The following is a 27,712-nucleotide window of genomic DNA, read 5'->3' as shown; positions in this document are numbered from 1 at the left end:
GCTAGGCCCACTGGCCCGTTTCTAAACGGAATTTTCTTGATTAGCCACTAATTTTCAAGTTTACCTGCGGAATTACAGTTTTTATAATGAATTTATAATAAAATAATTATTTTAAAAATCGCCTAAAACTGTAAAACAGGGTGTTTTTTTAAAGAAAACCGTAGAGATTCGGCTAATTCCACGAAACCCGAATCAGCTACGTATTCTATCATTTAAGACAGTTCGAGTGACCAGGAATCGAACTGTGGTTCGCTGTATTGGGATTATTTCTTAAGCGTCACTAGTCTAACCCCGTTAATTGTAAAACAGGGTGTTTGCTATGCCTAATGGCAATATTGAAGGTTTCACTTCACTATTGTTTTAATTTGATTTTATTAGTTTTTTTAAAAAAATACAACCAAACAAATAGGAAAGGCAGATATTATTCTATTCAACAAAATTTCTTAATATAATAAATTTTTAGTTTGAATAATTAGAATTCAAATATGACATACGATTACATAAAGGAATCAATCTTTTGAATAGTGGCCAATGGACAAAAAAAACTTGAGATTCGAGAAACAGCGGACTAATGTATGCAAATCTAACACGAATCGCCTTCAGATGTGGGAGCGTCCGTAATATCGTCCCACACCATTTTGGACACAAAATCATCGTGCTTTGGAACATACTCCTGCAACCACAAAAATAAACTTAACTAGTTTAATCATATCCTCTTCTGAGATTCACGCATTTAATATATAAGAACAGAACTGAAGTTAATGAAAGAAAAAAAATGAAGAAAAAATAAACCTCGAGAAGTTGGAGCAACTGAGAAGCGGTCGGGGCGGAGACGATGATACGGCGGGCCGTGGAGGAGACAAAGCCTTCGTCCACTGCCTTATCTATAAACGTTAATAGGGAATCGTAAAATCCATCCACATTCAGTAGTCCCACCTGCATTTTTGTAACTTCACATTATGTGTATACTCTATGTATAATATTTAAAGTTTTTGCCTTCTTTGACATTGTATAATGGTTTCTTAGTGTATGAATATGTCTTGTTTATCAATATTTATATCCATTCATAATTATTACGTACAATATGATTTTAGGGTACTCTTTAGTTGAGACATTATTCCATGTGACAATATGACTTGAACCCATATGCTTAGATTCTCTTTCCACACATGACACATATATAGCCAATTAAGAAATTAGTTTTAAAAAATATATAATTTAGCAAAATCTCTACTCTGTCCATCAACACATAACAAACATCTTCGTTTTTGTATGACATAACAAATATCTTTAACTATGTTTTGTCGGATAACCGGATTTACCGGCCTGAATGATGTACTTACAATTTCATAACTAAATCTTTTTATTATTAATTACCGGTTTAGTGTGGATCCCAAGCTGGGACCAGGTGATGACTTCCAACAACTCTTCAAATGTCCCGTATCCACCTATATTTTTTTGGTTGTCAAATAACGCCACACATTTATTAACCTTCCATAATTGTGGATACTATGCATATACATAACTTTTACAAGAAAAAAAAAGCCAACCAGGAAGTGCGACGAAGGCATCCGCTTGACGACCCATTTCAGCCTTCCTTTGGTGCATAGTCGATACTGTTATAACCTCTCCAATTGATTCACCGGTGATCTATAAACCAACACATTTCATCATAATAATTTACATACATTTTACTAAAAACTCAAAATTTGGCCAACACAAAATACACAACATTTTACAGTGTTTGGTAAATGTACAAGTAGATTTGTAACTACCTCTCTTGGTGCTAAAGACTTCGGAATGATTCTGCATAACATGCAACACATAATGTCAATATTTATTACAAATATCAAATCATTCACTTTAGTCACCTTTTCGCAATAATTAAAGATTCCTATCATTTTTTAAATTCACTTTCGGTTTTAAGGTTCCAACTTCTTTGAAAGTTCAATTCATAGTTAATAAGTTAAACTAGAACTATATAACTAAAGGCATATGCGGATATGCCTTTTCCCCCTTTGGCCTTAGATTTTGCCTAAAGATATATAGTATAAAAATTGATACCAGTTTCAAATAGTATGTTCCAAGAAAATTATTAGAATTTATCTTGGAGCAGTCGAAACGCTATTTATGATAATGTTACCCATTTGAAAGGCAGGATAAGAACACGGGGAAGACAAAATAAAAAAGAATGATGTATAAATAACTAATGTTTGTTTTTAATATGTATAAATAATCCAAACTTGTAGAGAGAGAGACAGATATAGATACCCAAGGACATGACGACCACCATCATGAACAGCCTGAGATATGAGACCCATTAGCCCCACGCTTCCTCCTCCATACACCAAATCGATCTTTCTCTTCACCTTTCACATTTACGTTAACATCTTTGTTATTGCTTATTAATGCCTAAGCAAGTACAATTTATTAGGAACTTTTAGAACAGTCTTTTTTAGATGACTTGACTAATTCAAAGTAACTTATAATTTTTTAACAAAAAGCTAAGAATGGTGAAGTTTTGCTAGATGAGGAAGTATATTTCAAACTTGACATGCTCATATAACAATGATATGATTATATTTCCTATACACATATTACTCACGACTATTTACAGTCAAGATAACGTATGACCTGTATAATTAGAACTCGTATATCGCTGAAGTTTTTTTTGTCTTTTTTTGGCTATTGCAGAAGTAGAAAATAGACTTAGCATTCAAAGAAATATAGTAGAAACCGAAATCTGTTATCGTAATACAATTCTAAATTAGTTTGTCAACTAAAAAAGCACAAAGTTTAAGATTTAAATACATGTGGAAGTTGAGAGTTACCAGTTGGTGGGCGAGTTGGAGAGCAGCGTCGTGATAAGTGGTCTTGTTGCCGGAACTGCTTCCGCAGAAGACACAGATCCTCCTGAATCTTGATTTTGTCTCTTCCATTTTAGCTCTATCTTTCTGTCCTTTTCTGTCCTGATCTTTTTTTGGTTGTCACTTTCTCAACTTTATAATATATAGATATATGAGGAAGAAGTATACAGATTTGTTTGGCTAAGGATCCAGGTAATAGGCTGGCTATATATACATTTAAATATGTTAGTTTATTTTATTATTGGATCCCGTAGATTTTGACAGCTTTTTTTCTTTTTCTTTTTCAATAGTTTTTGTTTTTGTTGTTGTTGTTGTTGAGAGATTAAATGTATTAATTAACAAAAAGAAATAAATTTATATTAGAGATTATAACTTTGAAGCTCAACAACAATTAGCTTACAAAATAAACCTGAACCAAGTCTATAAAATAGCATTAGCATATCTCGAACATTATTGGATTGAATTGCAACATTCCATCAAATTTTGAATCGGCTGTGTACTTTTCACTAGAAGTATTTCACAATTTCTGGTGAGTATTTAAACATATAAATCAACAGTTGGTAAAAGAACAAAAAAAATCAACATTAACAAAATGTTATCAAATTTTAGTTATGAGTATAATGATTTTTTATTAGTTTATAAGAATATTTATATCTTTATTGATATTTCTAAATTCGTATATGAAAAGAATTACCGATTTTTTTCTATTTACAAGAATTATAGATTTTAGAAAACTATATAGAAATTGGCAATACATATATGAATAGAAAATATGTTAGACAAAAATCTTAGATATCTGTACTATTAAAGCAAAACCATTATTTGAAATCAACCTATAGACATATGTTATATTATTAAAAATGCCATTATTTATATGTAATTTTATTAAGATCTCAGTAAGAGAATAATTATGAAATTACATAGTATAGTATTCTAACTAAATTTATTTCCTTATTAATAGATTAATTAAATAGATTTTCAAACAAATTTTAAAATACTGAATCTCACTTTTTAATATCCTATTTTTTTAATTTAACTATAAATTATTTGACAATGCAAATAAATAATTAAACATATTGATTTTTTTTTGTGAAACAAATGTAGTGTTGATGGGAATGGGGTCAACATGTTAATTTTACCATTTTAGATACGTAAACCAACATAATTTGAACTATAAAACTATTTTAATCAGGATTTTAATAGAGAATGGTCTCTCTGATGCCAATATACCGAGTGTTTATAATCTTATACTAATCCACAGTTTCTTATATTCTTATACTTTTAATTCAACTTTATTGTTTTCATCTAAATATACCTTTTTGGTTCAGTGAGGACTTTAACATCCGAAAAGCCATATACAGTTCCACGAGGTTCCAAAATGTACCTGTTTTTATATGTAACAAAGTTTAGATAAAAATATCGGTCCACCATGTCCACAAGCAAGTCCGAGAGACCATATATCACAACATTTTCACAACCTTAATTCTACTTTTAAAGATTTTTCTTTAAATCACTATACTAATAAAATTGTGATCCAGAGATTGCAATTTGACTTTACTCACACGGTGTTGAACAAGTGTACCACCCACCTTAGAAGAAGCCATGATTCGATCCGTTAATTCCTTATTATGATACTTTTATCATAAATGAATAACTAGACCATATCTTTGATTGAAGAATCGGTCATTCTGCTTATTAGTCACCAAATCTCTAATATCTTTTGTTTTCTTACCTGTAGCTAAAATTGTTCATAGAAATATTGGCACTATTAATTAACTCAAAATCGTGACAAATTAATAAAATAAAATAAAAGAAAGAAGCTCTCAATTGGATCCCCTATGTTTAAACGTTAAACCATCGTTTAAGTTATATATATAACAAGTTGATCACACATATTTATACACAATACCATACTGGAAAAAAAGTATATGAAATAGACATAATTCTCGATATCCAAATTGTAAATCAATATTCATGATCCTGAACCAGCTTCGACAAATCAATGTCTTATACTATTCACATTTGAGATTCGAAAACTCGTGTATTAAAATTAGTATTGTCAAAGGATTTGGTCAGATCTAATATTTTTGATATTCTGCCTATCTCAGTAGATCTTATAGAAATAGCTGGCACATTTACTTTGTTCATATAAGATAGCAAACATTTGATATTCAAAAAAAAAAAATATATATATATATATATATATACAAGAAAAACCGACGTCAGAAATATAAATAGCCCATTTGTTATATTTCAAATGGATATAGGCCACTGATACTTGGATTAGAAAACCCATTATTATTTTAAGTTAGGCAGGGTCCAGCTCTAGAGTTCCAGCCCGGCCCGGATGGAATCCGATTATGTTTTTTTTTGAGAAAAAAAAATCCTGGACAAGAGTTTGTGCCCTATGGAAAGAGAAACGGTCGTCGCCTCGACGGTCTCTAACGATAGTAGGGGTTTTCGCTTCAGCATTTTCTGCGGCGATTCCTCAAGTCACAGATTACGTTTCTTTGCTCTTAAATTTAGAAGAGTGTCATGTCAAAATTAGGACAACTTTTCTCCATTCCTCCTTTAATTATCTTTTTACATCTTTATTTTTAAAAGTTTGGTCGTCTAATGGAAAATTATGTCATAAACTATTCTTTTTGTTCTTCTGTGGTTTCACTTTTATGAAATATGTGCTTTACTTTGATAGGGAGGGTTTTCTCAGTACAAACTTTCCTGCATTCCCATGTAATTCCTGGACAAGAGTTTGATTTGAAAGCAACCACTCTATTGGGAGATCTAGAAGATCGATCCAATCCAATAGTCAATATTAGGATATACATCAATATATTAGAATAGAAAGTTTATCATTATCTATTATATACTATTCCATATTAGTTTAAGAAATTAGTTTGATTTATTCTCTATATAAACTATGCATCTTGTAACATTATTTTCATGAGAGTCTAATATAATTCTTCCATAAACACTTTTGTGTTCTTTATTCTCATCAATTTGTCATGGTATCAGAGCCTGAACAAAACTAAAAACATCAAAAACATCCTTATTCTCGTGTTGTCTTGCAAAATCGCAGAACAATCACTTCTCATTCAAAAACTTCTTTATTCACGACTTGAAGAAGAAGATTTTTATTCAATCATAGTCTTGGTGTCTTTGCAAAATCGCAAATCATCAAACTTATTCTCTATTCCTTTGTTTCTCGATTTGAAGCAAGGAAAATTCATTCAACAATTCACATTCATTCATCAACTTTCGTATGGCTATTAGCTCACGAAGATTCAGATTTCTTGACGGCAGTCTACCGGCAGCCGATTCACCCTACCGTGAAGATTGGAGAGCAAACAATCATCTCATTGTAGGATGGATAAAACAAACATTCAACCAAAACTCAGATCATCTATCTCTGCTTGCAAAATTGCAAGCTATGGGACATTCATCAAGCTTCCGCAACGATTAGTGCATGAGCTACTTCTACCACCTAATTTGAAGATTGTTCAATCTCATACGTGTTACCACGTATGAGCTTGAGGGAGGGTATTGGGAGATCTAGAAGATCGATCCAATCCAATAGTCAATATTAGGATATACATCAATATATTAGAATAGAAAGTTTATCATTATCTATTATATACTATTCCATATTAGTTTAAGAAATTAGTTTGATTTATTCTCTATATAAACTATGCATCTTGTAACATTATTTTCATGAGAGTCTAATATAATTCTTCCATAAACACTTTTGTGTTCTTTATTCTCATCAATTTGTCACACTCGGAAATTTCATGCACAAACACACAAAATTATTTAGAGATTTGGAACCAGTTTCAGCTTAACATGGGACAAGCAAAAATTTTGCAAGTTGTAGTAGACTAGTAGTTTTACCAAGATTTCAGGTTCTTGCCATGTTATTGTGGGGGTTTTCAGTTTTCTACATAACACTTGTTCAAAATATGACAGCTATATTTACAAAATATTTAGCAAGTCGATTCGACCGATTCGAAAAAAGGGTCGATTTTATCAAATTTTAAAATTATTTAGTATATTTTTGACCGGTGCTCTGAGTTAGTGATTTAGTCGAAAGAGTTAGTTTTGTTGTGTTCCTTGTTCGATGCTTTACGCCATGCCATCAGATATTAAAATGATTGGCCCTGGATTTCAGAAAAAAATGAGACCTAACCCAAACTCTTTCTAAGTTTCCACTTAATAAAAAAAAAATTCGTAAATGACTAGAATCATCTGCGAGCTGGCCTGTTTAAAGCATCCGCGTCTAACTGTCATATACTTTTCTTTTAAAGGATTGGTCTCTGCAAGTGTTTTTCCTTTTGTGATAGAGGATGAATGCTTTTGATAGGGAAACAAAGTTGATCGGTTGGATTAAAGGCTAAAAGGGTTTGCGATTGGGTGTGCCCGAAGTAACCATCTCGATTCCTTTTCTTTTCTTTTTCAAAACGCTTTTGCCTTCATGTATTTTTGTCTCTCTTTGTATGGCCTTTTGGTCTAAGCTCATAAACTACACTTGGTATTTACCCTTTACACTCTAAACTGTCCTCTTTGGTCCTACATGTCCTTTGTAACGTTACTGAAGCATGAATTTGTGCACCTTTTCAATATACCAAGATGATTTGAACCTTTGTTCACATTAGAAAGAGAGAAAATATATAGGCTAAGTTTTCTTTTAATCTTAATCTCTTAAAACTTAAAGTTAATTCTTGAAAATTTGTTTTTTATTAATCAATAAAAATCTTTACATCAAACTAATGCAAAAAAAAACACTAATGTAAAATGAAAATATGAATATCTAATTAATAAAACAAAAATAAAGCAATCATAAACTATACAACAAAAGAAGACAACATAATGTAAAGGAAAATTGAATACCTAATTCATAAAACTACCAAAACTCATTAGCTGATTTACCCTAACCATGGTCGTGTATCACAAGACTGGATGTTTTCGCCTTGGCTTGGAGTTAAATCATGAAACCTGGAAATTTAAAGACTTTATTTTGATAGTTTTCTTTCTTCTTGATCATAATAGTATAATCACATCTTTGCTTGTCCTCAATAATAATTGTTGGATCATGCATGTCCATCTTCCTTTGTTGTTTTTCTTCTTCTTTTAACTAAATTTTGAGTAATGACCCTTTACTTTTGTAATAGGAGCCAAAGGCAGTTAGTGTAATAAGGGCATCATTCCATATTTTACTCCAAAATTGAGAAAATTGAGTAGAAAATGGAGTAATGAACAAAAATTAAAAGGATTATTCCATTTATAGAGTAATGATTTTATTTTTTGTTCATCACTCCATTTTTTATTCTATTTTTTCTATTTTTGAGTAAAATATAGAATGATGTTGAAGATGCTCTAAGAAATTTTGTTGATTGTTGATTGATGAGTGGCCTTTGGAAGAAGTATTTAAAATTATAATAAGTAAAGGCTGAAAATATGATTGGGGAATGAAAGGAAGATCTCTTGTACAATCCTTCAGAAATTAATAATTACATTTACCATTTCATTAACCTTTGAGGACTATATATATACAACATTCTCTTATAATATTGTATAAACTAGATAGTAACCCGCCCTTTTCAAGGGCGGAAATTATTTAAACAAATTTTTTTAATTGTTACCGAGATTAGAATATATAAATTATTTATAAAAAATCCATAGTTTTTTATATATATAGTTTTTTTTATAATATTGTTTGTGCCTTTGTGGATATAATATATACAGTTTTTTTTTTAAATTCCAACATCCCATATATATAAATGTTAATATGTTTGAGATCCAAAATTTATAAGCAAATTATTTAAACAAACCTTTTTAACTGTTACTGAGATTACAATATTACATTTAAAAAAAATATTTCCACAATAGAGTTTTTATATATTTTTTAATTATAATATTTTTTTGTGGATATATTATATACTATGTTTTATTATTTAAATTTCAACGTCCATAATATTAGTTTTAGTTGGTTAAGACCCATAATCGTATGTCCCATTTATTTGCAAAGCAACACAATAACGTGTCCTGAAAAAATATTTTCTGTTTTCAAAAATAAATGAATAAGGAAAATATGTTTTTAACATAATTAAGTTGTTAGATCTTTTTTTACTGGTCGAAAAGCTAGTTTAGATTTGATCAAATCTATTATGATGTGGTGGCAAGATATTATAACTGATGGTTCGAAAATAAGAATATTTAGTTTGCAGAACACGTTATTGTATACTTGATCAGAAACTTGAGAACATAAATCTATTGTAACAAATTATATATACTTTGAGGATAAGTTATATTTTCAAAACAATTTAAAAATATATTTAAATATATGAATATAGTAATCTACTATACTATATGTTATACGTTAGTTCTTCTATAGTTCTATGGTAAGTGTAGATTAACATAAGAAAAAATTAAATAAATATAATGGAAAAACAGATATAATCTATATATAAGATTAAAGTTTATATGGTTGACAATATTATGTCATAATGCGAATGAAAATAAATGTTAAAAACTTGCAGGTGTAATGTATGTTTAGATTTCGTGATTCAAGTTATGAAATGAAGCGAAGTAAAGTGTTTGTCCAAGTAGACTAAGTTTGTCTAAGCAGAGTATGTGCGTACGATGTACGAGTTGTGTACTGTACTATTTATATCGAATTTGAATTTGATCTTATGCAGTTATTGATATGAACTAAATCAAAGACTGGAGAAATTGTGGTGCTTCAAGTAATGAAACAAAATGCAGTAAGCATGTTTCTCTAAGAAAAGTATGTATGTAAGATGTAATTTATATATAAGAGTTGTGTATTGCATCTACGTTTATAATAATAGATAACCGGTTTATTGTTAATGAAATCGATAGTAAGAATAATGGTTTGTTTAAATTACCCGATGTGGTGGTACGATTTAAATATGACATCATCGGTTTATTTATTAATCAGCGTATAACTAATGTCACATGTAACTCTCAAGTAATGGGTCTGAAAATTAAAAATGACTTGAAAACGGTAGATATATTTTTGGACTTCATTTTAATAGAGTAGATGTTGTTGAAGATTCCTAGGTAAGGTAAATGGTGGTGCTCTTCTTTTCTCTTCTTTCTATGCAGTGGCATGCTTCATGAAAGAGAGAGACCTATTCATCAAAGTAGAAGTGTAATAGGATAAGCTCCTAATGCCAGTTACTGTAACGTGATTTCATAGATCCATCTTGGATTTTATGCTGCATTCCCTGAATAGCAAATGGATTTTGTATCCTTTGCTAGATTTGAGATTCAGCTGTTCACTATCTAACTTTGAGTGAAATAATGTATCATCAAGTTAAGGTTAGTATATCCTTGCCTTGTGGCATATTGGTTTATGCATACATTTTTGGTCTTTCTTAATAGTAAACACCTTTGTTTCTTATTCTTCTTCTTCTTTGTTTCCTCGATTTTAAAAGAAAGATATATTGAAAAAGCTACACACTTTTCTGAAAGTAATGAAAGGGAAAGATAATTATATTTAATACATTTATTATATGAATTTATATGCCTATGATGGGTCCGCTGCTAAATTTAAAGAAGATACAAAGACCAAAATAGTGATTCTAAGCGAGACCCTTTTGGTTTACACTTACAGAACCTGAAGGGTTAAAACAGCTTCATCAGTTATGATTCTTGATTATATTATGGAACATAGTTCATGTTAATGTTATTCTAGAAACTGTGTGCCAATATTTTCCGCTTTCTTTATTTATCTTGCAGCTATTTTGGTCGCTTACACGCTTGTGACATGGGTTAGCTTTTGCTTGATTGGGTTAAGACCAGGTGTGACTGTTGTCTTAAAAAGGTATAAAGACATGGCTATTAGTTGGTGTAAGGTGATGTATAATTGGAGGTGTTATCTTTGAATATATATATATGTAAATGATATGCATCTTTAATTAGGTCTTTTAAATATAGAAAACAAATGATAAACTTTGCATAAAAGAGAGGTACCCACTTATCAAGCAGTACCCATGATACATTTTTAAAATGTATATGTGAAATTTGAGATAGAAAAACACTATTAGGGGGGAAAGCTGAATTGCCTTTGGCTTTTGATACTGATTTGTCACCACATGCATTCCACTTTGCACTACAAAAACCCACTTTGGACCCTTAAATTCTTGCCTCTACTACAAGAAAAGCATACACATTCCTCATACTCCCCATATAATTTCACCACTCACTTCCTTCCATAGACTTACACAAACATCTTTTGGTAAGCTCCTTTGATTTTTTTTTTTTGTTATCCAAAGAAAAAAAATATCAAGACAAGACTGTGTATATTGAGTATGAGAAGTGGAGGTTGTAGTGTCCAGCAATCCCTCACGCATGAAGCTGCAAACATGGTGAAACAAGCCATGGCCTTGGCTAGACGGCGAGGGCATGCTCAGGTCACGCCTCTCCATGTGGCTAGCACCATGCTCTCTGCTTCCACAGGTTTACTCAGAACAGCTTGCCTCCAATCCAACACTCATCCTCTTCAGTGCAGAGCACTTGAGCTCTGTTTCAACGTCTCTCTCAACCGCCTCCCAACTTCCACAGGGAGTCCTATGTTGGTCCCTTGTATATCTAACGCTCTGGTGGCAGCTTTCAAGCGTGCACAGGCTCACCTGCGGCGTGGCTCCCTCGAGAACCAGCAACAACCAATCTTAGCCGTCAAGATTGACCCTGAGCAGCTTGTAATCTCCATTCTTGATGATCCTGGTGTCAGCAGAGTGATGAGAGAGGCTGGTTTCTCAAGTCCTCACGTGAAGAGCAAGGTGGAGCAATCTGTGTCTTTGATGTTCTCCTCCAAGAAACCTAAACTAACTTCCGCAGTAAGGAACAAAGATATCATAAACGGTGTAGACAATCGGGTGGCTGAGAGGAGGGAGACCTTCAGGTAACGTCTCTTCTTGTGAAACTACTTAGGTTTGGTCATGAAACTTTCACACACACACACACAGACACTGTAAGATCTAACTCAATATCTTAATCACTATACTTTGTTTCAAATAGTGAGATCGAAAACGGGACCGTTCTAGAATGCTCAATGAAGACAAGCAGTAGAGTGACCACTGCTCTCCCAGCGTGGCTTCAGAAGTACAAGAACGAGAACCAAAGTAACAGAACTGTGAGTTTTTTTACCTAACCCTTCTCATTAGAGATACTGGTTCTTGATGTCCTAAGATTTGGTGTTGTTTTGGATTTGTCAGGATTTAGATAACTCAATCTCTGATTCAGTATACATAAGACCATCTGAGAAAACTCTAGACCTTTCTTCTCTGTCTCCTTCCTCTTCTTCCAATACTTACGCTCATACAAGAGAGGTGGAGTATCCCTCCAGGTTTAATGAGTTGAATGATGAAAACCTAAGAACTCTATGCGATGCCTTGATAAGCAAGGCACAAAGCCAGAAGGATGTGATCCCTGCTATCGCAAAAGCTATCTTAAGTTGTAGGTCAAGATCAGCACCTAGGAAGCTAAGCAACGGGAACCGAAAAGAAGAAACATGGTTACTTTTCCAAGGTGTGGATGTTGAGGCCAAAGAGAAGATAGGTAGAGAGTTGGCAGAGCTTGTGTTTGGGTCTCAGAACAGTTTTGTCTCAATTAACTTGAGAGACAAGAAAAGGAGGAGAGATGAAGATAGCTTGAGCTACACTCAGAGATTGTTCGAAGCCGTGTCTTGTGATCCACACAGAGTGTTCTTCGTAGAAGATATAGGTGAAGCTGACTATTTATGTCAGATGGGTTTCAAGAGGGCCATTGAGAGAGGAAGAGTCCAAAGTGAAAATGGTGAAGAAGCTTTGCTTAGAGACGCCATAGTGATCTTGTGCTGTGAAAGATTTATCTCGAGATCAAGAAGTTGTTCACCTCCAGAAGAAGAGAGAAAGATGAGGAGTTCTTGTATATCTCTCGATCTAAACCTCTCTCTCCATCATGATGGTGATGATGATGGACATTGCAGTGATCATATTGGATTACTTGACGCTGTAGATGCACACATTATTTTCAGCAACTCGGCAACATGATCATTTATAGACATGATCTTGCTACATATGGTCAGGGTCATGTGTTACTACTTCTCCTTGGGACATTTTTCTGGCTCAATCGTGTAGTTAGGATGCTTAGGAACTTTGTAGAGGGGGTATGTTAACAAAGTTAATCCAAATCATAATTTAATTTCTCTTTAGATATCCAACTTATTAGTCTAAACCTTTGAATTGATGGTACTAAATACTAAAATTAGTAAAAACAATTCATCAAAAAAAAGAGAGAGTAAAATTTATTTACATTCGATTGTAATTACCAATTTACCATTTACCACTCCATTTTAGTTTTATCAACAAAGAAAAGGCCTCAAGATAGAACAAAAGAATGAACATGTGCCAATATCAATATATTTGACATAGCAAATGGTATCACAATCCTGTTTTAGCTCATTTATCCACTTCCTATTAAATTTTTATATTATCCGACTGATATATAGTAAAGTCCTCGAATATCAACTTTATACTTCCACCGCCGGAAAAGTAAATGGTTGATAAGTATGACGGTATATATTCAATATCTGGCTTTTCTAATTGCTCTCAAATTATAGTATAAAAATGATCCATGACTTAAGAGATGCACAAAGGGGAAGTTAATATTTTTAAGGAACAAATAAAAATGAAGTAGACTAGACCAAAGAAAATCAAAGGATCACTACTTTTTCACATGTTTCGAATAATATTCGACTTGCATAAACAAATAGCTAGGCAAGCAAAAAGGAAATTGTTTACTTCCTTTGGTTCCTCACTTTAGAAAGGTATGGATTAGGCTGAGTAAGATATAATTATTTTAAGAAAAATAATTAAAAGTAAAAGGTTAGCCCATGAAAAGAAGGGTTAAGTAGGAAACAAGAGGCATCTTATGCTTTAGAATATATAAAACATAAATTAAGTGTACTAAAACATTATGGCCAAAGAAGGGGGCTTTGTCGTATATGGAATAATCTTATAAGTTATAACGTATACTGAGGTCGTCGTGACAATATCGAAAATGTGTAATCTATAATATTCATCAACAGTAAGACGCTAAGACCACTTTATATAAACGTAAAAGCATACAATTTGAAATCAGTAGTGGCATAGTTTCCTCTGAAAGCCAAGACAGCTTGATTGATGTTCAAGAATTCAACAATTTCATCAATGTTTCGAGGGATTGTTGATTTTGTCAAACCCATTATTGTAAGTTGTTTCGGCTATTGGTTAATGGCCCATTCTGGAAAATCATTTTAATAAGGGTAGAAAAAACAAAACTAATGTGTAATACTTTTAAAAGGTTCTAAATATTTATTTAATTTTCCCCTATTTAGTCTTGTTTATATTAGGTCAGGGGTGCGGTGGAACCGTGTAAGTTGACGCGTTTATTTGAAGTTAGAAAAAAAAATTATGCAATTTTGTTCCAACTTACGAAAGATAACACTTCACCACAGAACTAGAACTTCCGGATAGTTCTACTGGGCGCTCAATAACTTTTAATGCAAAAAGGGGATAACACTTGCTCATGGCCCCGCCCATAAGATCTTCGTTACTGACAAACGACTGAATAAAGGAATAATTTATCAATAATTCAAAGAATTTCTTAATTAGTCTACTAATGGTAGATAAGCTAAAACAATACCGTTATTATATTATACGTTTTTCTCAAAGAGTACAAAAATGTCAAGTAATCTCCAGTTTGAAATGTTGAGATTCTTAAAGGCTTAAACTATGAATTGGTGGCTATATACATGATTAGTAGCCGACGCTATTTGAAAAATATATATCAATAAACTACATAAAATAATGTTTTATTTATATATAATAATGAACACGGAAGATGAGTACATATGTATACAAAAAGGCTCTGTAGAAAATAAGTCGTAATGTTGCATAAAAAAAATAATAATAAACGAACCAATACGTATGGTGGAATGGAACATGATGAAACCAAAGACTTAAAAATCGAAGTCGCACTTGAGAGGGAGAACGGTAGCGGAGGTTGTAGTTCCGTTGAACGTACTTAAAGGAAGCCTTATATCCTCGCAGTTAACCTTAGGCTTAACCCTCCGAGACTTCAAGTCCCCAAGCTTAAACCTAACCCTAAGCCTAAATTTGATCTCAATATTGTAAACTCCGGCGATACTCTCCTCGTTGTAAGTCCGTAACTCTCCGGCGTTGAACATAACAAGGTTTTGGCCTTGGAACATTGGTCTGAGAACGGTCGTGTTCTTGTGTCCTTGATAGAAAGGAGCTAACGTGGTGGAACTAAACCGCTTTCCATCGTAGTACGCATGAGCGTCGATCCTGTCGTAGTAGACTCCGATCCTCTTGTTAGGGTTGCGGACAGGAACTGTGAGGGCTAGGTTATACCTTAAAATGTTGTCCGGGGAAGTGTGTTCAAAGCGCGTAAGAGACGCTTCGGTCACGTGAAACTTGATGGCGCGAGGACGGACGATGAGCCAGAAGATAAGAGCGGCTATGCCAAGGATGACAATAATGGCTATGATGACTTTGACAACGAAGCTGAGGAGGCAGCAGCCACAACCGCGGCTGTGCCCGGGTCGGCGGAAGTAGCCTTTAGGAGCCGGTGGTGGGACTGATGGACCGTAGAAGGCACCGTTGAGAGGTTGTTCAGCCATGTTTGAGGTTGTGGAGGTTAGAATTAATGGATATACGACTAATGCAAGTCCTCTTTATATACACGTTTTCATTTGCGTTGGTCAAATTAAGGTATTGTCACGTCACGCGGTGAGTTGAATGAATATTTGACCAAAGAATATTATGCAATTGTAGGCTTGTGCTCAATAACTTCCAATAAAGAGTATTTCGTGAAAGATATTTTTTATCACAGAAAGACATATGATATGACTTTTTGATCTCTAGCTCGTCGTACGTACATTGGTTCTCATGTAACATAATTGATATATAAAGTGTTCTAGAACTTAGGGGAGCTTGTGACGATTAGTATTAATTAGATTGCTGCATTTGCTTACAATACTATAAGACAGAAACATGAAACTAAAGTACTTGAAATTGTGATAAATTCTGAAAACTATCTTTGACGGATTCTAATAAAAGTGGTAACAACAAAAGTTTAACATGTCTAGAAAGTAATTAAACTTATGGTTTAGGCAGAACTGCAGACCTCAGCTGTTGATCTGTGTACCCAAATTCGGATCTCAAAGCATCCACAAAAAGCTGTGTAATATCCAAACCTAGATCGGGATTCTGGTGAACAAATAATTTGTATTTACTGGTATAAACGATTTCTTCCATGTGTGTTACGATAAAGAATGTGGCCCAACTCTTCAAACGGTTGTCTGAAGGGATCGTGGACATCTCAAGAATGTCGAGAACGTTGCTCAAAGTCGTAATCGATATTAGATGGGCTCTGCAAAGCTCTTGGAGATTATTTTGGAATTTTTTCATTTTTAATAAAAAAAAATTATTTATAATTTAATTTTAATATTACTTTTTCTTGAACTTTTATATATTTTTTGGAATTTTAAAGATCTTTTTAAGTTTGTAGAGATTTTTTTTATATTCAATCAGTACCAAATAAAATTAAATGTGTTTGTAACCTCATTGAAAGTGTCAGTAGTCCGGTGGTAAAATGCCTTGTTATTTGTCCTAACCAACTTGAGTTCAAAACCAAGGATTTACTTTTTTTTTATATTTTAAAATCATTTGAAAACGACGTCGTTTCATCTCATTTGAAAACGACGTCGTTTCACTTAACGCCAACATTTAACGTCTAGTTAACGTTTTAACTGTTGGTTTACGGTGTATTAATATGACCAATCAAATTCTAAATTTCTTAATAAACTAAAAAAGTCAACAAAAGTAAAGTGTTTTTTTGGTTAAGCTCGAGTACAAATTTTTTTTTGGCAATACGTGCAAAGTTTGTGTATTTTTTGACCGAATTCTCATTTAAAATTCTAAACAAAAGAGATTTGTATCATTTTTAAAAATTTTGTCACAATCTTATCTATAAGAAAAAAGGATTTATAGAATCCTACAAATACAAAAAAATTATTTAATGAATATCTTTAAAAATATAATTATAAAATAAGTAATTTTTCTTTTTAAAAAATCTTAATAAAATAAAATTTTAAAAGTAGTCTTTTATTTTTCTTATAAATAACAATATTTCTTAAATTGCTATTTTAAAATTGTAAATAGTTTAAGGGTAAACATTCTTTAAACTCTAACTTGAATTAAGAGGCAAAGATTTCCGATCAAACAAATAGGAAAGCAGTAATCAAAATATGTAAAATTCACAATAGATATCAAACAAATATGGATATCATATATGCGACAGCCTTAATAATAGTGACGGGACAAATCTCTCCAAATGAAAATGATGGAAAACTTCTTTAAACGTGGAAAAGTTCATATTTCGTGTTAAGAAGTTCCTTATCGAGTTTCTTATATATTGTGAACTTGATCAAGAAAATTTGTGCGGAATTGTTTTAATAATATAGATATAGCTCTGTCAATGGTGGAACTGGTTGAGTTGAAGAGAAACAAATGGAAGGCGAAGATCCAACATACCAAAGGGCAGCTTTTAGCGATTTTGGGCAGAGTTTTATTAGTTTGTCGTAAGAAACAAGAAAATGCAAAACCTAGCTGTATCATCAAGATACCGGATGATTTAATAGAAGAGATTCTTCACCGTCTTCCGGTGAAATCGTTGGTAAGATTAAAATCAGTATCGAAAGAATGGAAATCATTGATGGAATCCGGCTATTTAGCAGAGAAACACCTCCGTCTCCTTGAGAAAAAGTATTATGGAATTGTTGAAGAAGAGATGAAAATCACTGTTCACAAGTCCACATCGAAAAGCTTGTGTATCAAGTTTTTCTCGAAATGCGGTAAAATGAGTTCTGGAGCAAGTTCAGGAGGTCTTCTTCGAGTTGCTGGTTCTTGTAATGGTTTGGTATGCGTACACGAGTTGGATTCTGTCAACGTTTATCTATGCAACCCAATGACAGGTGTGACCCGGACACTTACTCCTCCTCCTCAAGCTAACAACAAACTTTCAGTTGGGTTTGGGATAGATGTTGTGACAGGAACATACAAAGTGGTGCTTTTTTATTATGGCTTGGGAACAGTGGTTTTCGATTTCGGCACTAGCAAGTGGAGGCCAACCGCTGGTCCAATGCCACTTTCTTGCATTCCGCGTCCTGATAGAAACCCAGTCTTTGTAAACGGCTCACTCTTCTGGTTGTTGAAAAATAACTTTTCCGAGATACTAGTCATGGATCTTCACACTGAAAAGTTTCGTACTTTGTCCACACCCAGCGATATGGGTGTGACAGTGGGTGAAATTTACATGTGCAGTTTCGAGGATCGTGTCTGTTTCTTTAATTTCAGACAAATCTATAATTTCAGACAAGGTGTGCGTTCGTACGTGTGGGTCCTTTTAAAGAACGAGAGGTGGGAGAGCACTACAGATAACTTCTTAGGTATCCGTAGTCCTCCAATAAGCTTGAATTCAGCTTGGTTTTCACAGACCTTAGTTTCTCCTTGTCAGTCGTCGTCTAGCACATGTATCCGTTATAGACAAAGACAGAGGAGTAGTGCATCTGCACAATATTGTCAGTAGCTTCTTTATCTTCCTCTCTCTCACATTTATTATTGCTTCTCAATCAAGTAAACAAAAATGGTTAAAAGTATTAGTCTTCTTCACAGTTTCAGGTGATGGAGATACGAGAGTCATGGACGCGCCGATCGAGCTGCATTTGTCTCTAAACTAATGATCCTTTGTTTTTTACTTATGGTCTCTAAAAAAATGTTTTCTTGATTAATTACTTCTAGGTTGACTCTATAGTATATAGTAAGTAACCTTGGAAGAGCTACTAGTTTTCATTGATCGCGTCTAGGGTTTTGATGGTAAAAGTGCAATATGGCTACTATATTTGAACGTCTGCTTGGACTCTTTAGATACTTTTAATTTTGAATTTTGAGGCCTAAAAGTGCTACTATTAAAACCTTTTAGGAGTTTATTCGCTGCGCCTTTCCCTTTCTCCTTGACGTTTCTTAAACGTGCACTGATCAAATCACGTATTGCTGCAACTACTCTTCGACTTTCAAAAAAATTGAATCAAAGTTTTGTAGGCTAATCACAAAACGCCGAAAATCTAGGTTTAGTAGGTTAATCAAGTTGTTTTTTTTTTTTAATTTAAAATTTTAACATGGTGGTAGTTGTATATAACGGAATTGCTTTTTAAAACATGAAAACAGCAAGGGATGAATATTGTAAATGGTAAAGAAGAACAGAATCACGTTTTAAATGTGATAACGTAAATAAGTGATATATCATTCAACACATACGTGCTGATAAAATGGTTTTCAAAACTAAGGTTTGAGGCTTTGAGCTACATGGTTCTTCTCTTTGGAGGCTTTTTTGCTTAGGTAAGGATTCGCGAACCATATCTATGAGCTCAAGTCATGACCTTATCAGTTAGGGTTGCACTTTAATGTTTGTTTAACATCAGTAGATTTGCAAAGGAATTTGTGATTTAGTGTGTTTAATAAAGTCAGTTGTTTGATGAGACGTAGAATATTGAAATTTTGTGCTTAGTGTTCTAGGTCTGTCTCTGCAGATACTATCAACTGCTACTCTGATGGAGCATGGCTCTCAGCGTCTAGCAAAGGGGGAATGGGATGGATCCATAAGAATCAACCTGGCATCACACTGCGAAAGGGTTCCTTTCAGCGCCACTTTGTTGCCTCTGCTGTGATAGCGGAAGCTTTGGCTATGAAGGACTCGATCTACTCTGCTATCTATGCAGGTTTTAAAGACTTAGTCTGTTTCTCAGACTGCAAAAGTCTAACTGACAACCTCACAGGAAAGACTTCTGTGACTGGCCTTGAGGGTATTCTCCATGACATAAGCATGTTGAGCCATTCCCTCTCATCTATCTCTTTTGTTTTCATTCCTCGTTTAAAGAATGTAGCTGCTGATACTCTAGCTAAATCAGCTCTTGTTGTATCTGTTAACTCACCTTTGATGTGAGAAACCCTTTATGTTTTAGCAAGTAATGAATGGTTTGATCAAAAATAAAAATACGGAGATATTACACTTACCCACTTTATAATATTAGATGTTTAAAAATCTGAGAATCGTAAAACTGATATTTCCCGATGGTAATAGTCCCCACCTTCCACCTCATGTTGCGCCCATCTGCACGAATCAACATGAAGAAGTAACAATTTAAGTTGCTGAACACAACAAGAGAAGAAGAAAAAACAAAAGGTGTACTATATAACCTATACTATTGGGACCGTTCTAATATTGTTGTCGTTGTCTTCATTTTCACCGGACATTTCCTCAAGAGACTTTCCCTTAGCTTCAGGCACCAAGAAAGTGAAGAGAAAACCCAAGAAGTTAACCACACCTAACATAATAAGTGAGTTCCTGACCCCAATCCCTGGAGGGTATCCTGCATCTGTCTTGTCCTTGTCAGGACTTTGGGACAAGTACAAGAACCCAAAAGCACCAACTATTGCACCTACTTTTCCTGATGCTGCAGAGATACCATGGCATGTGGATCCAAACCGGGCCGGGAAGATTTCGGCCGGTACGATGAAGGTTGTAGCATTAGGTCCAAAGTTGGCGAAAAAGAATGTTAACGAGTACATGATTACAAAACCGATACGGTTCTCCTTGTGAGTCCAGTGATTGTAAGGTATAGCCAGAGCAAACATAAAGACCATCATGAAGAAGAATCCCATTATCTGAATCGTGAATCTTCCAATAACGTCGATGAACGCAACTGTGAACCAGTAACCAGGCACCGCGCTACACAAGGCTATGATGGTTTGTGCACATGCGATCTTGAACACTTCTTGAATCGCGTTCATGGTTTGAGCCGGAGGAATCCACCCGATTGCGCTGTAAATATCCTTCTGAAAGAGGTTTTGACTGAAGAAAGCAATGTCAAGGAGGAACCAGGTTGATGTAGTGCCGAGCAAATGAAGCCCGTGGCGCCTCATGAATTCCTTGGAAAACAAGGAAAACTCTTTGCTCTCCACTTCCTGCTGTTCTGTCTCTATCTGCACTTGCAGAACCCTAGACATGTCTGAAGCAGCTTGCTTTACGTCTTTAGCAACCAAAGCTGTGTATCTTGCGGTTTCCGGCATCTTGGACCGTGAGTAATACGTCATTGCGGCAGGGATAGCACCAACCATCAAGACTATACGCCATACAAAATCTGCTTGAGAAACCGTGGATCCCAAGGCATCATCCGCATAGGCTGGCGCAGGGAACTTAGCTTCAAAAACAGATGAAATAATTATAGCAAAGATGCCACCAGCCATGATTCCAAACCCTTGCATGGCGAAAACCGCAGCAATAAACGCTCCACGAGTCTTCTTGTTAGCGTATTCAGCCATGATCGTTGCGGATAAAGGATAGTCACCACCGATCCCAAACCCAAGCCAAAACCTAAAAAAACATAGCGTGGACATCACGGCTTTTGGCTCGTGCCCGAAAGAGAGACCGGAAGCTACAGAGCAAGTGACCATGACCATCAACGTCATACCATAAACTTTCTTCCTCCCGAGCTTATCACCAAGCCACCCGAAAAAGAGCTGACCTACGATGGTCCCACAGAAGGCAACGCCGTTAACGGCAGCAGCAACGTTAGGAGGGAGAGTGCCAGGCTTCGGAGAGCCTTCCACGTGGTAGTAAATGCGGCCGAGGAGCTTGGTGACAAGTGAGATGCAAAAGAGATCGTAAGCGTCGGTGAAGAATCCCATTCCGGCAATTATAATCGCTGTAAAATGGTACCATTGCGTCTTTGCTACATCAAGTGCATTCAACACTTGTAACTGATCACTTGCCATTCGTCTTCAGCTCTGTAGTTTCACTAAAAATTCCGTATTAGTAACTTGTAACATTCTTGAGTGTTATAAGATTGACTTATGAATCATATAATTTTAGAAGCAAATAGAATTAAACATTTAAACTCCACTTGAATTTTATTTTGTTTTCTCGTATCGTTGATCCCACACTCACAAGCCATGAAGTTTGTTGATGTAATACTTAAAAGGGCATGTTGACCAAACCTGAAGAATGAAGTAATTGGCAATTTTAGAGCCATGGATAACCTACCTGAGTATACTCTACTCTTGTTACTCCCAAAGGTTGACTCGTGACATCTAAATCTGAACAGAGGATACAAACACCCTTTTTTGGGATACAAACACTAATGTGAGTGAGACTGCAAGTTGTTGTAATTGCTCACAGATTTACTCATCAAACTAAACATTTCCTCTTATTTAATTAGGACATTATATTTTTCCTGTCTATTGTAGTAACATTATTTTCGTCATTGGTTTATTTGTGAATCATTTGATTCATGCACCCAAAAAATGTCTTGTATTCATGAAGAGATAAATTCCAACAAATACGTTTTAAGAAAACTAATCCTAATTAATGATCCAAGAAAGTTGGAAACACACAATTTGATTTAAAAATAATATTACATATGTTTCAATTTAAGTGTCATTTTGAGTTTGTGCACACAAATTAAGAAAACAATTAATTTTGTATATTTCATATATAAAAACACAATTATCTATATATCTAACCATATTTCAACCAATAGATAAATAAATTGTTAAATAAAATTAATAATTTTGCATTAAAAATCGAAAATGACACTTATTTTGTATTTTTTTCTACAACAACACTTAATATGAAACGAAGAGATTAGGTAATAAGAAAAAAACACAAGCAAATGAAGCTCAGATTGATCCATAATCACTACTCGCACCAAACTGAAACAGAGGAGGCAGAGTAAACAACATAAGTCACATAACCAAAGAAAACAATATCGGGCTAACTAACATGATTATGCATCCATACATAAACATGAGTCAAAAGAAATACTTACTTGAATATACACGAACCTTCTATATACGCGCGTGGGATCTGATATGATCTAGTGTTTAAAGTAAATGTCAAAGGAGTGTAGAGACAGAGAGGATCTTTATTTCTGGAGAAAATAGAGAGAGAGGGAGAGAGAGAGGGGGGAAGTGAAATGAGCGTTGAAGCTACTGATGTACACAGACATAGTGCAAGCCTTCTGAAACGGCCATTTATAAGTGACTCTATTCCATTTTACTGGATGCTTCTGTTTTACTGTAATTTATTCTTTTATTATCGAAAAAACAGCTGTTCCACTATAATAACGAGTTTTTATTTTCTTACATGTACAGATGTACTTGACCATGGGTTGTTTTAATATACGGAGCTTTGAAATGCTTGGAAAACGCAAATATTTAAAATTTTGGGATCTTCTCCATTTAATACAACCACTAGATACTCATCCCCTGGCATTCAGTTTATTAAACCATATTTCTGAAATAACTATTGTTAAACCGTGTAGACGGAAGGCATTCTATGCGGACCTATGGTTAGGAGTTATATTCGTTATTTACAACAAGAATAGCCTTTTTGAGAATTAACTACTACATAAAACTTTATAATATATAATGCGTATACGCTTATATACGAGGTTGGCGACAACCGCTGATAAGTTCACACACCCCCAATTTTCTTGCTTATAGAATATTACTTTTTACTTAAAACTCAAAATTGCCTCTTCATCGACCGTTCGTGGCATCAAAAAGGTCACGGAGTCGGATTTTCACGTAGCGAAAGTTATTTGGCTTCCTGATTCTGCAATGTTTTACGTTTACTTTTGAAAAATGTATACTCATGAATATGAAAGTGTGTGATGTATTGGATAACATAGAAGCGTATATATATCTATCATCGATGAACTATTGTCTCTATAGGAAAGTAGCCAAAATAGTTCTATTGAAACTAAACTACTTATTATAATTCGTATAACTAAAAATAATAATTATACAGAAGAAAAAAGGCATACATATACAAAAGAAATTCGTATTTGTTAAGTTGCTTTATATAAAATGTAGAAGATACATTTCTTATAGACCGAATGTAAAACTAAACTGCAGTTACACACTCAAATAAGGAAGCCCAAATAAACCATGATCAGTCCACGAAAGTGGGAAAACATTACACCCACCTGTAGTCAATTGAACCTACAAATATAAAGATCTGATCTAAAATTTAATTTTTTCCCCATAGCATTAAGACATCAACAGATCACACGATAACCAACCTAAGTTGCTAGAAACAAGAGAGAAAAAAATCTCATATTAATCAGAATTAAATATTTTTACTATACATTATCTTTCTGAACTTTTGATTGATATTTCAACAAAATACATATCCAATCAATCTTAAGTAGGTGGACTTATAGTTAAGTGATGATATGTATTCAGCAATGTTCTTAAAACCGGACCGGCAACTAAACCGGATAAACTCTTGGATTATGGTTTAATGTGGTCCACTTGAGTTCAACCGGGTTTAGTATTTTTATTAAGAATAGTATTTTAGTACTATTAAGATGTTTTGTTTATATAACATTTGATAGCCATTTGATCTGGCTACTAAAGAGTTTAATTCATAATTAATTTAGAAGATAAAATCGTGATTAGCTTAAGAGAACAAGTGCTAAAAAGTCATGTGATCATGCTTAAAGTAACGGCTTGGAAAGAAATCTATAAATAGCTTAGAGACCTATATACTTAAGTACTAAGTAATTCTTTTATGGATTAATGTGTCACACATGCCATGCTAAAGAGTCATTGTTAATTGTTATATACTTGCCCTCACACTTCTCACCAATGCCTTCATCTCTACTTTGATGAATAATTGAGATTGAATCCAGTGCAAATCTAATAAAGAATGAGGCCCTATCTTTTTCTATAAATAGATATCCTTCTTCATCACAAAGACTCATTAAAAAAAACAATTCAAATTTTTATTGGAAAGGAATGAGAAACCAAAATTCATATCAAAAGATTAATATTTCTATTTTCGACCAAGGACCCATTATTCAAAAAGCTTCACTTCTACAGTGCATGGAGATATTACATTTACCACTTTATGATTCTAGGTTCGTGTAAGATTACGTTTTATATGAGTGTTTCCGAATAAGTGCAAATAATTTTGTACTTGAGTTCTCCCATTGTTAAACATCGCATAGTTGCGGAATCGTGGAAAAAATAATTAAGTTATGAAAAAAATTAATTAAACTGTAGAAAAATTTAATATTTTCGGAATGGCGTAATACATACTAAATTGATTAAAATACTTTATTAAATGAAAAAAACTATCAATAACTAAAATAATTACTACAAAATTTAAAAGTAACTAAAATCTATTTAAAATACTTTACTTTGTGTGTTTTCAATAATTTTTTAATAATAGATTGACATTTTAAAATATTATAACACAGTTATAGTATATTTTTACTAACAACATAACTATTTATCACTACAAAATTTATTGCTATTTATTTAAAATTTTAAAATGGTATTATTATATAATTTAATAATATGGCAGGGTTGATTTTTTGTCAATAATCAACTAATACTCACTTTTCCACTTAATGAAAAATTTCTTCATATTTTTATCCGTTTGTTATTTTTTTCATTCCAAAATATTTTTATGATTGGTAAAATATTTGCGTAATCTTAGACACGATTTCGTCGTTCCGTAAAGGTTACCATTTTTTTTTTATCAAAGGTAGCGATTTTTTCACCAAGGAAAATAAAGCTTGCAGAGACTAGCAAGATGAGGAAAGGTCTAATCTACTGTTCTGTACAAAAACGAAAATGTGAAAGGGTTGATTTTTGTCAAAATAACTAAAACTCACTTTTCCACTTAATGAAAAATTTCTTCATATTTTTATCAGTTTGTTATTTTTTCATTCTGCAAAATATTTGCGTAATCTTAGACACGATTCCGTCATTTCGTAAGGTTACATTTTTTTTAACAAAGGTAGTGATTCTTTCACCAAGGAAAATAAAGCTTGCAGAGATTAACAAGATGAGGAAAGGTCCAATCTACTGTTCTGTACAAAAACCAAAATGTAAAATATTAAAGTAGGACAAAAACCAAAATGTAAAATTGAAGTTTTATACATTCAAAACTAAAAAAGTGGTTTTTGTTTGTTTTTACTCTTCTTCAAACTTTGTCCTATTATCCACTTCTTATCCTCTTCCAATGAGTTTCCTCCTCAAATTATATTTCTGAAGTTTTATATATATATATATATATATGAAGTTAATTCGTACATCAGATAAATGTTGTTATACTTGATTTTGAATAATTTAGCAACTCTGTAATTAAACGATAATGTCATGAGTGTATAAGTAGACACTGTAATGTCACGAGTATATAGTTTACGAGATGATGATAAAGTAGACAAATTAAACGATACAGAAGCAAAGAGTAGCAGAAAAACGAGTGAATAAGGAAAAAAACAAACTTAACGGCGTCAGAGTTGTGTCCCTTTCCCCCGTCATCTAAACGTTGACACTGCATTGATTGTCCACAGTGTACTTAACGATATTTTCTCCGACAATAACTCCGTTAGATTTATCCGCAAGATTGATGTAAGCATGACAACGAACATGAAGATGATACTTCCCGGTAATAAGAGTCCCGACCTTCCACCTCACGCGCCCATCAGCGCGTATAACCAACTCAACAAACCCACGACTCTGCTCGTCTCCCAAAGCGACGGCATTATAAGGAGCAACGGAGACGGCGTTTCCGTAGATAATAGGAGACCAAACACTGTCTTCTTTATGGCCTTGGTACGTCGGAGGAATGGCCGTAGGGAAAGTGATTTGCTGGTTCCGGTACGTGGCGTAGACGTGAAGACGGTCGTAGTAGATTCCGATCTTGGAGTTTCGGTTTCGTATAACGAGCGTGACTTGGAAGTTTGAGGTGAGGAGGTTAGGCTGCGTGAGGTTGAAGGCGTAGACGGTGGCGTCTTGGAGGATGAATCTTGGCTTTTTTGGTTGGAGGATTACCCAGACGAGGAAGATTGTTATCGAGACGATGATGATGAAGCCGATGATCACTACGCATATTCTCCTGGCGGTTCCTCCTCCGCCTCCGCCGTGCTTCTCACAGTCTCTGGACATTAGTGAAACGGCTTCTTTTATCTTACTTGTTGTGTGATGGATGGAGAAGATGTTATGTGTGACAGAGAGCTAAAGCATGTGCTTTGTATTTATATATGTAATTAGAACTGGTCTAGTTACAAAATGTTTGTACACTTAGCTTATGCTCTAATTAGAAAATGAGTCTATGGGTTACCTTTATACGAAGATAAATTTTCTTTAGGTTTTTGTCACGATAATTTATTGAGGTAATATATTTTTGTCTTTTCCACCTAAAGAAATGTGATTTATAATTTGATAGTTTTGCATTCTAAAAGTTACGTGAATATAGTACATGTGTGAATGTGAATCAGTTTTTAACTCGATATATGTAACATAAATGCGTGGATATGATTTGTAGGGAAACAAAAGGCGTGGACATAAATCAATATTCTTAAAGTAAATGGTATTTAACTTTTAGTGTGGTTTTATCTAACCCACCAATTATAGGAGGGTGGAAGTTTCGGGTTCCTCTTTGATTGATTCAACTAATATTAAATACAAGGAAATGGGTCCATGTGCATATGTTTAATTAATTAAATGTGTAAACTCTAAACGTTTCTGTGTATGCAAACTCTACTATATATAGTTAAAAGTTAAAACCACTTTGCATTGTGCGTTTCCATGCACCTTGAATTCTTTAAAGGACGAGATTACCATTCCCAAACTAATGTGATCCGCTCTTTTCCACCAGAGGTGTGCTTACAGTGTATTGAAAAAGGCATTCGCCTCAGGCCC

The 27,712-nt window shown here is 33.8% G+C and overlaps 6 protein-coding genes across 6 annotated transcripts; 2 read left to right on the top strand and 4 right to left on the bottom strand.

Moving 5' to 3' along the window:
* Positions 1-58: 58 nt before the first annotated feature.
* LOC111215431 (cytokinin riboside 5'-monophosphate phosphoribohydrolase LOG2) lies at positions 59-5,037 on the bottom strand. Its single transcript, XM_022718921.2, has 7 exons — positions 2,832-5,037; positions 2,272-2,369; positions 1,776-1,806; positions 1,551-1,650; positions 1,378-1,448; positions 793-936; positions 59-673 (listed from the first exon to the last, which is right to left on the bottom strand). The coding sequence occupies exons 1-7, from the start codon at positions 2,937-2,939 to the stop codon at positions 584-586; spliced, it is 642 nt and encodes a 213-aa protein (XP_022574642.1). The 5' UTR covers positions 2,940-5,037; the 3' UTR covers positions 59-583.
* A 5,689-nt stretch (positions 5,038-10,726) lies between these two features.
* Positions 10,727-13,080, top strand: LOC111215204 (protein SMAX1-LIKE 3-like). The gene is made up of 3 exons (XM_022718569.2): positions 10,727-11,790; positions 11,907-12,021; positions 12,104-13,080. Exons 1-3 carry the CDS (start codon positions 11,198-11,200, stop codon positions 12,917-12,919), a joined length of 1,524 nt encoding a protein of 507 aa, XP_022574290.2. The 5' UTR covers positions 10,727-11,197; the 3' UTR covers positions 12,920-13,080.
* Positions 13,081-14,705: 1,625 nt separating this feature from the next.
* LOC111215203 (NDR1/HIN1-like protein 10) lies at positions 14,706-15,592 on the bottom strand. The gene has a single exon (XM_022718568.2). It carries the CDS (start codon positions 15,550-15,552, stop codon positions 14,869-14,871), a length of 684 nt encoding a protein of 227 aa, XP_022574289.1. The 5' UTR covers positions 15,553-15,592; the 3' UTR covers positions 14,706-14,868.
* A 614-nt stretch (positions 15,593-16,206) lies between these two features.
* LOC125608232 (putative F-box protein At1g33530) lies at positions 16,207-19,829 on the top strand. The gene is made up of 2 exons (XM_048778225.1): positions 16,207-16,283; positions 17,366-19,829. The coding sequence occupies exons 1-2, from the start codon at positions 16,207-16,209 to the stop codon at positions 18,519-18,521; spliced, it is 1,233 nt and encodes a 410-aa protein (XP_048634182.1). The 3' UTR covers positions 18,522-19,829.
* A 204-nt stretch (positions 19,830-20,033) lies between these two features.
* LOC106450225 (inorganic phosphate transporter 1-4-like) lies at positions 20,034-24,446 on the bottom strand. The gene is made up of 2 exons (XM_013891875.3): positions 20,189-24,446; positions 20,034-20,102 (listed from the first exon to the last, which is right to left on the bottom strand). Exon 1 carries the CDS (start codon positions 21,764-21,766, stop codon positions 20,189-20,191), a length of 1,578 nt encoding a protein of 525 aa, XP_013747329.2. The 5' UTR covers positions 21,767-24,446; the 3' UTR covers positions 20,034-20,102.
* Positions 24,447-26,149: 1,703 nt separating this feature from the next.
* LOC106447352 (NDR1/HIN1-like protein 12) lies at positions 26,150-27,227 on the bottom strand. The gene has a single exon (XM_013889256.2). The coding sequence runs from the start codon at positions 26,954-26,956 to the stop codon at positions 26,330-26,332; it is 627 nt and encodes a 208-aa protein (XP_013744710.2). The 5' UTR covers positions 26,957-27,227; the 3' UTR covers positions 26,150-26,329.
* Between the last annotated feature and the right edge of the window lie 485 nt (positions 27,228-27,712).

The sequence above is a fragment of the Brassica napus genome, chromosome A4, assembly GCF_020379485.1.
Source record: "Brassica napus cultivar Da-Ae chromosome A4, Da-Ae, whole genome shotgun sequence".
Taxonomy (NCBI): domain Eukaryota; kingdom Viridiplantae; phylum Streptophyta; class Magnoliopsida; order Brassicales; family Brassicaceae; genus Brassica; species Brassica napus.
The sequence above is the reverse complement of the archived record's forward strand: the minus strand, read 5'-3'. Positions and strand labels throughout refer to the sequence as shown.

What these genes read in the sequence shown, in the direction of transcription:
- LOC111215431 (XM_022718921.2), bottom strand. Translation starts at nt 2,939, where the DNA reads ATGGAAGAGACAAAATCAAGATTCAGGAGGATCTGTGTCTTCTGCGGA. An exon ending in TCCAACTCGCCCACCAACTG is followed by an intron (nt 2,370 to 2,831) that starts GTAACTCTCAAC and finishes TAAATGTGAAAG; the next exon opens with GTGAAGAGAAAGATCGATTT. An exon ending in TTGGGATCCACACTAAACCG is followed by an intron (nt 937 to 1,377) that starts GTAATTAATAAT and finishes ACAAAAATGCAG; the next exon opens with GTGGGACTACTGAATGTGGA.
- LOC111215203 (XM_022718568.2), bottom strand. Translation starts at nt 15,552, where the DNA reads ATGGCTGAACAACCTCTCAACGGTGCCTTCTACGGTCCATCAGTCCCA.
- LOC111215204 (XM_022718569.2), top strand. Translation starts at nt 11,198, where the DNA reads ATGAGAAGTGGAGGTTGTAGTGTCCAGCAATCCCTCACGCATGAAGCT. An exon ending in GAGAGGAGGGAGACCTTCAG is followed by an intron (nt 11,791 to 11,906) that starts GTAACGTCTCTT and finishes TGTTTCAAATAG; the next exon opens with TGAGATCGAAAACGGGACCG. An exon ending in AGAACCAAAGTAACAGAACT is followed by an intron (nt 12,022 to 12,103) that starts GTGAGTTTTTTT and finishes TGGATTTGTCAG; the next exon opens with GATTTAGATAACTCAATCTC.
- LOC125608232 (XM_048778225.1), top strand. Translation starts at nt 16,207, where the DNA reads ATGTGGCCCAACTCTTCAAACGGTTGTCTGAAGGGATCGTGGACATCT. An exon ending in CGAGAACGTTGCTCAAAGTC is followed by an intron (nt 16,284 to 17,365) that starts GTAATCGATATT and finishes AACTTGATCAAG; the next exon opens with AAAATTTGTGCGGAATTGTT.
- LOC106450225 (XM_013891875.3), bottom strand. Translation starts at nt 21,766, where the DNA reads ATGGCAAGTGATCAGTTACAAGTGTTGAATGCACTTGATGTAGCAAAG.
- LOC106447352 (XM_013889256.2), bottom strand. Translation starts at nt 26,956, where the DNA reads ATGTCCAGAGACTGTGAGAAGCACGGCGGAGGCGGAGGAGGAACCGCC.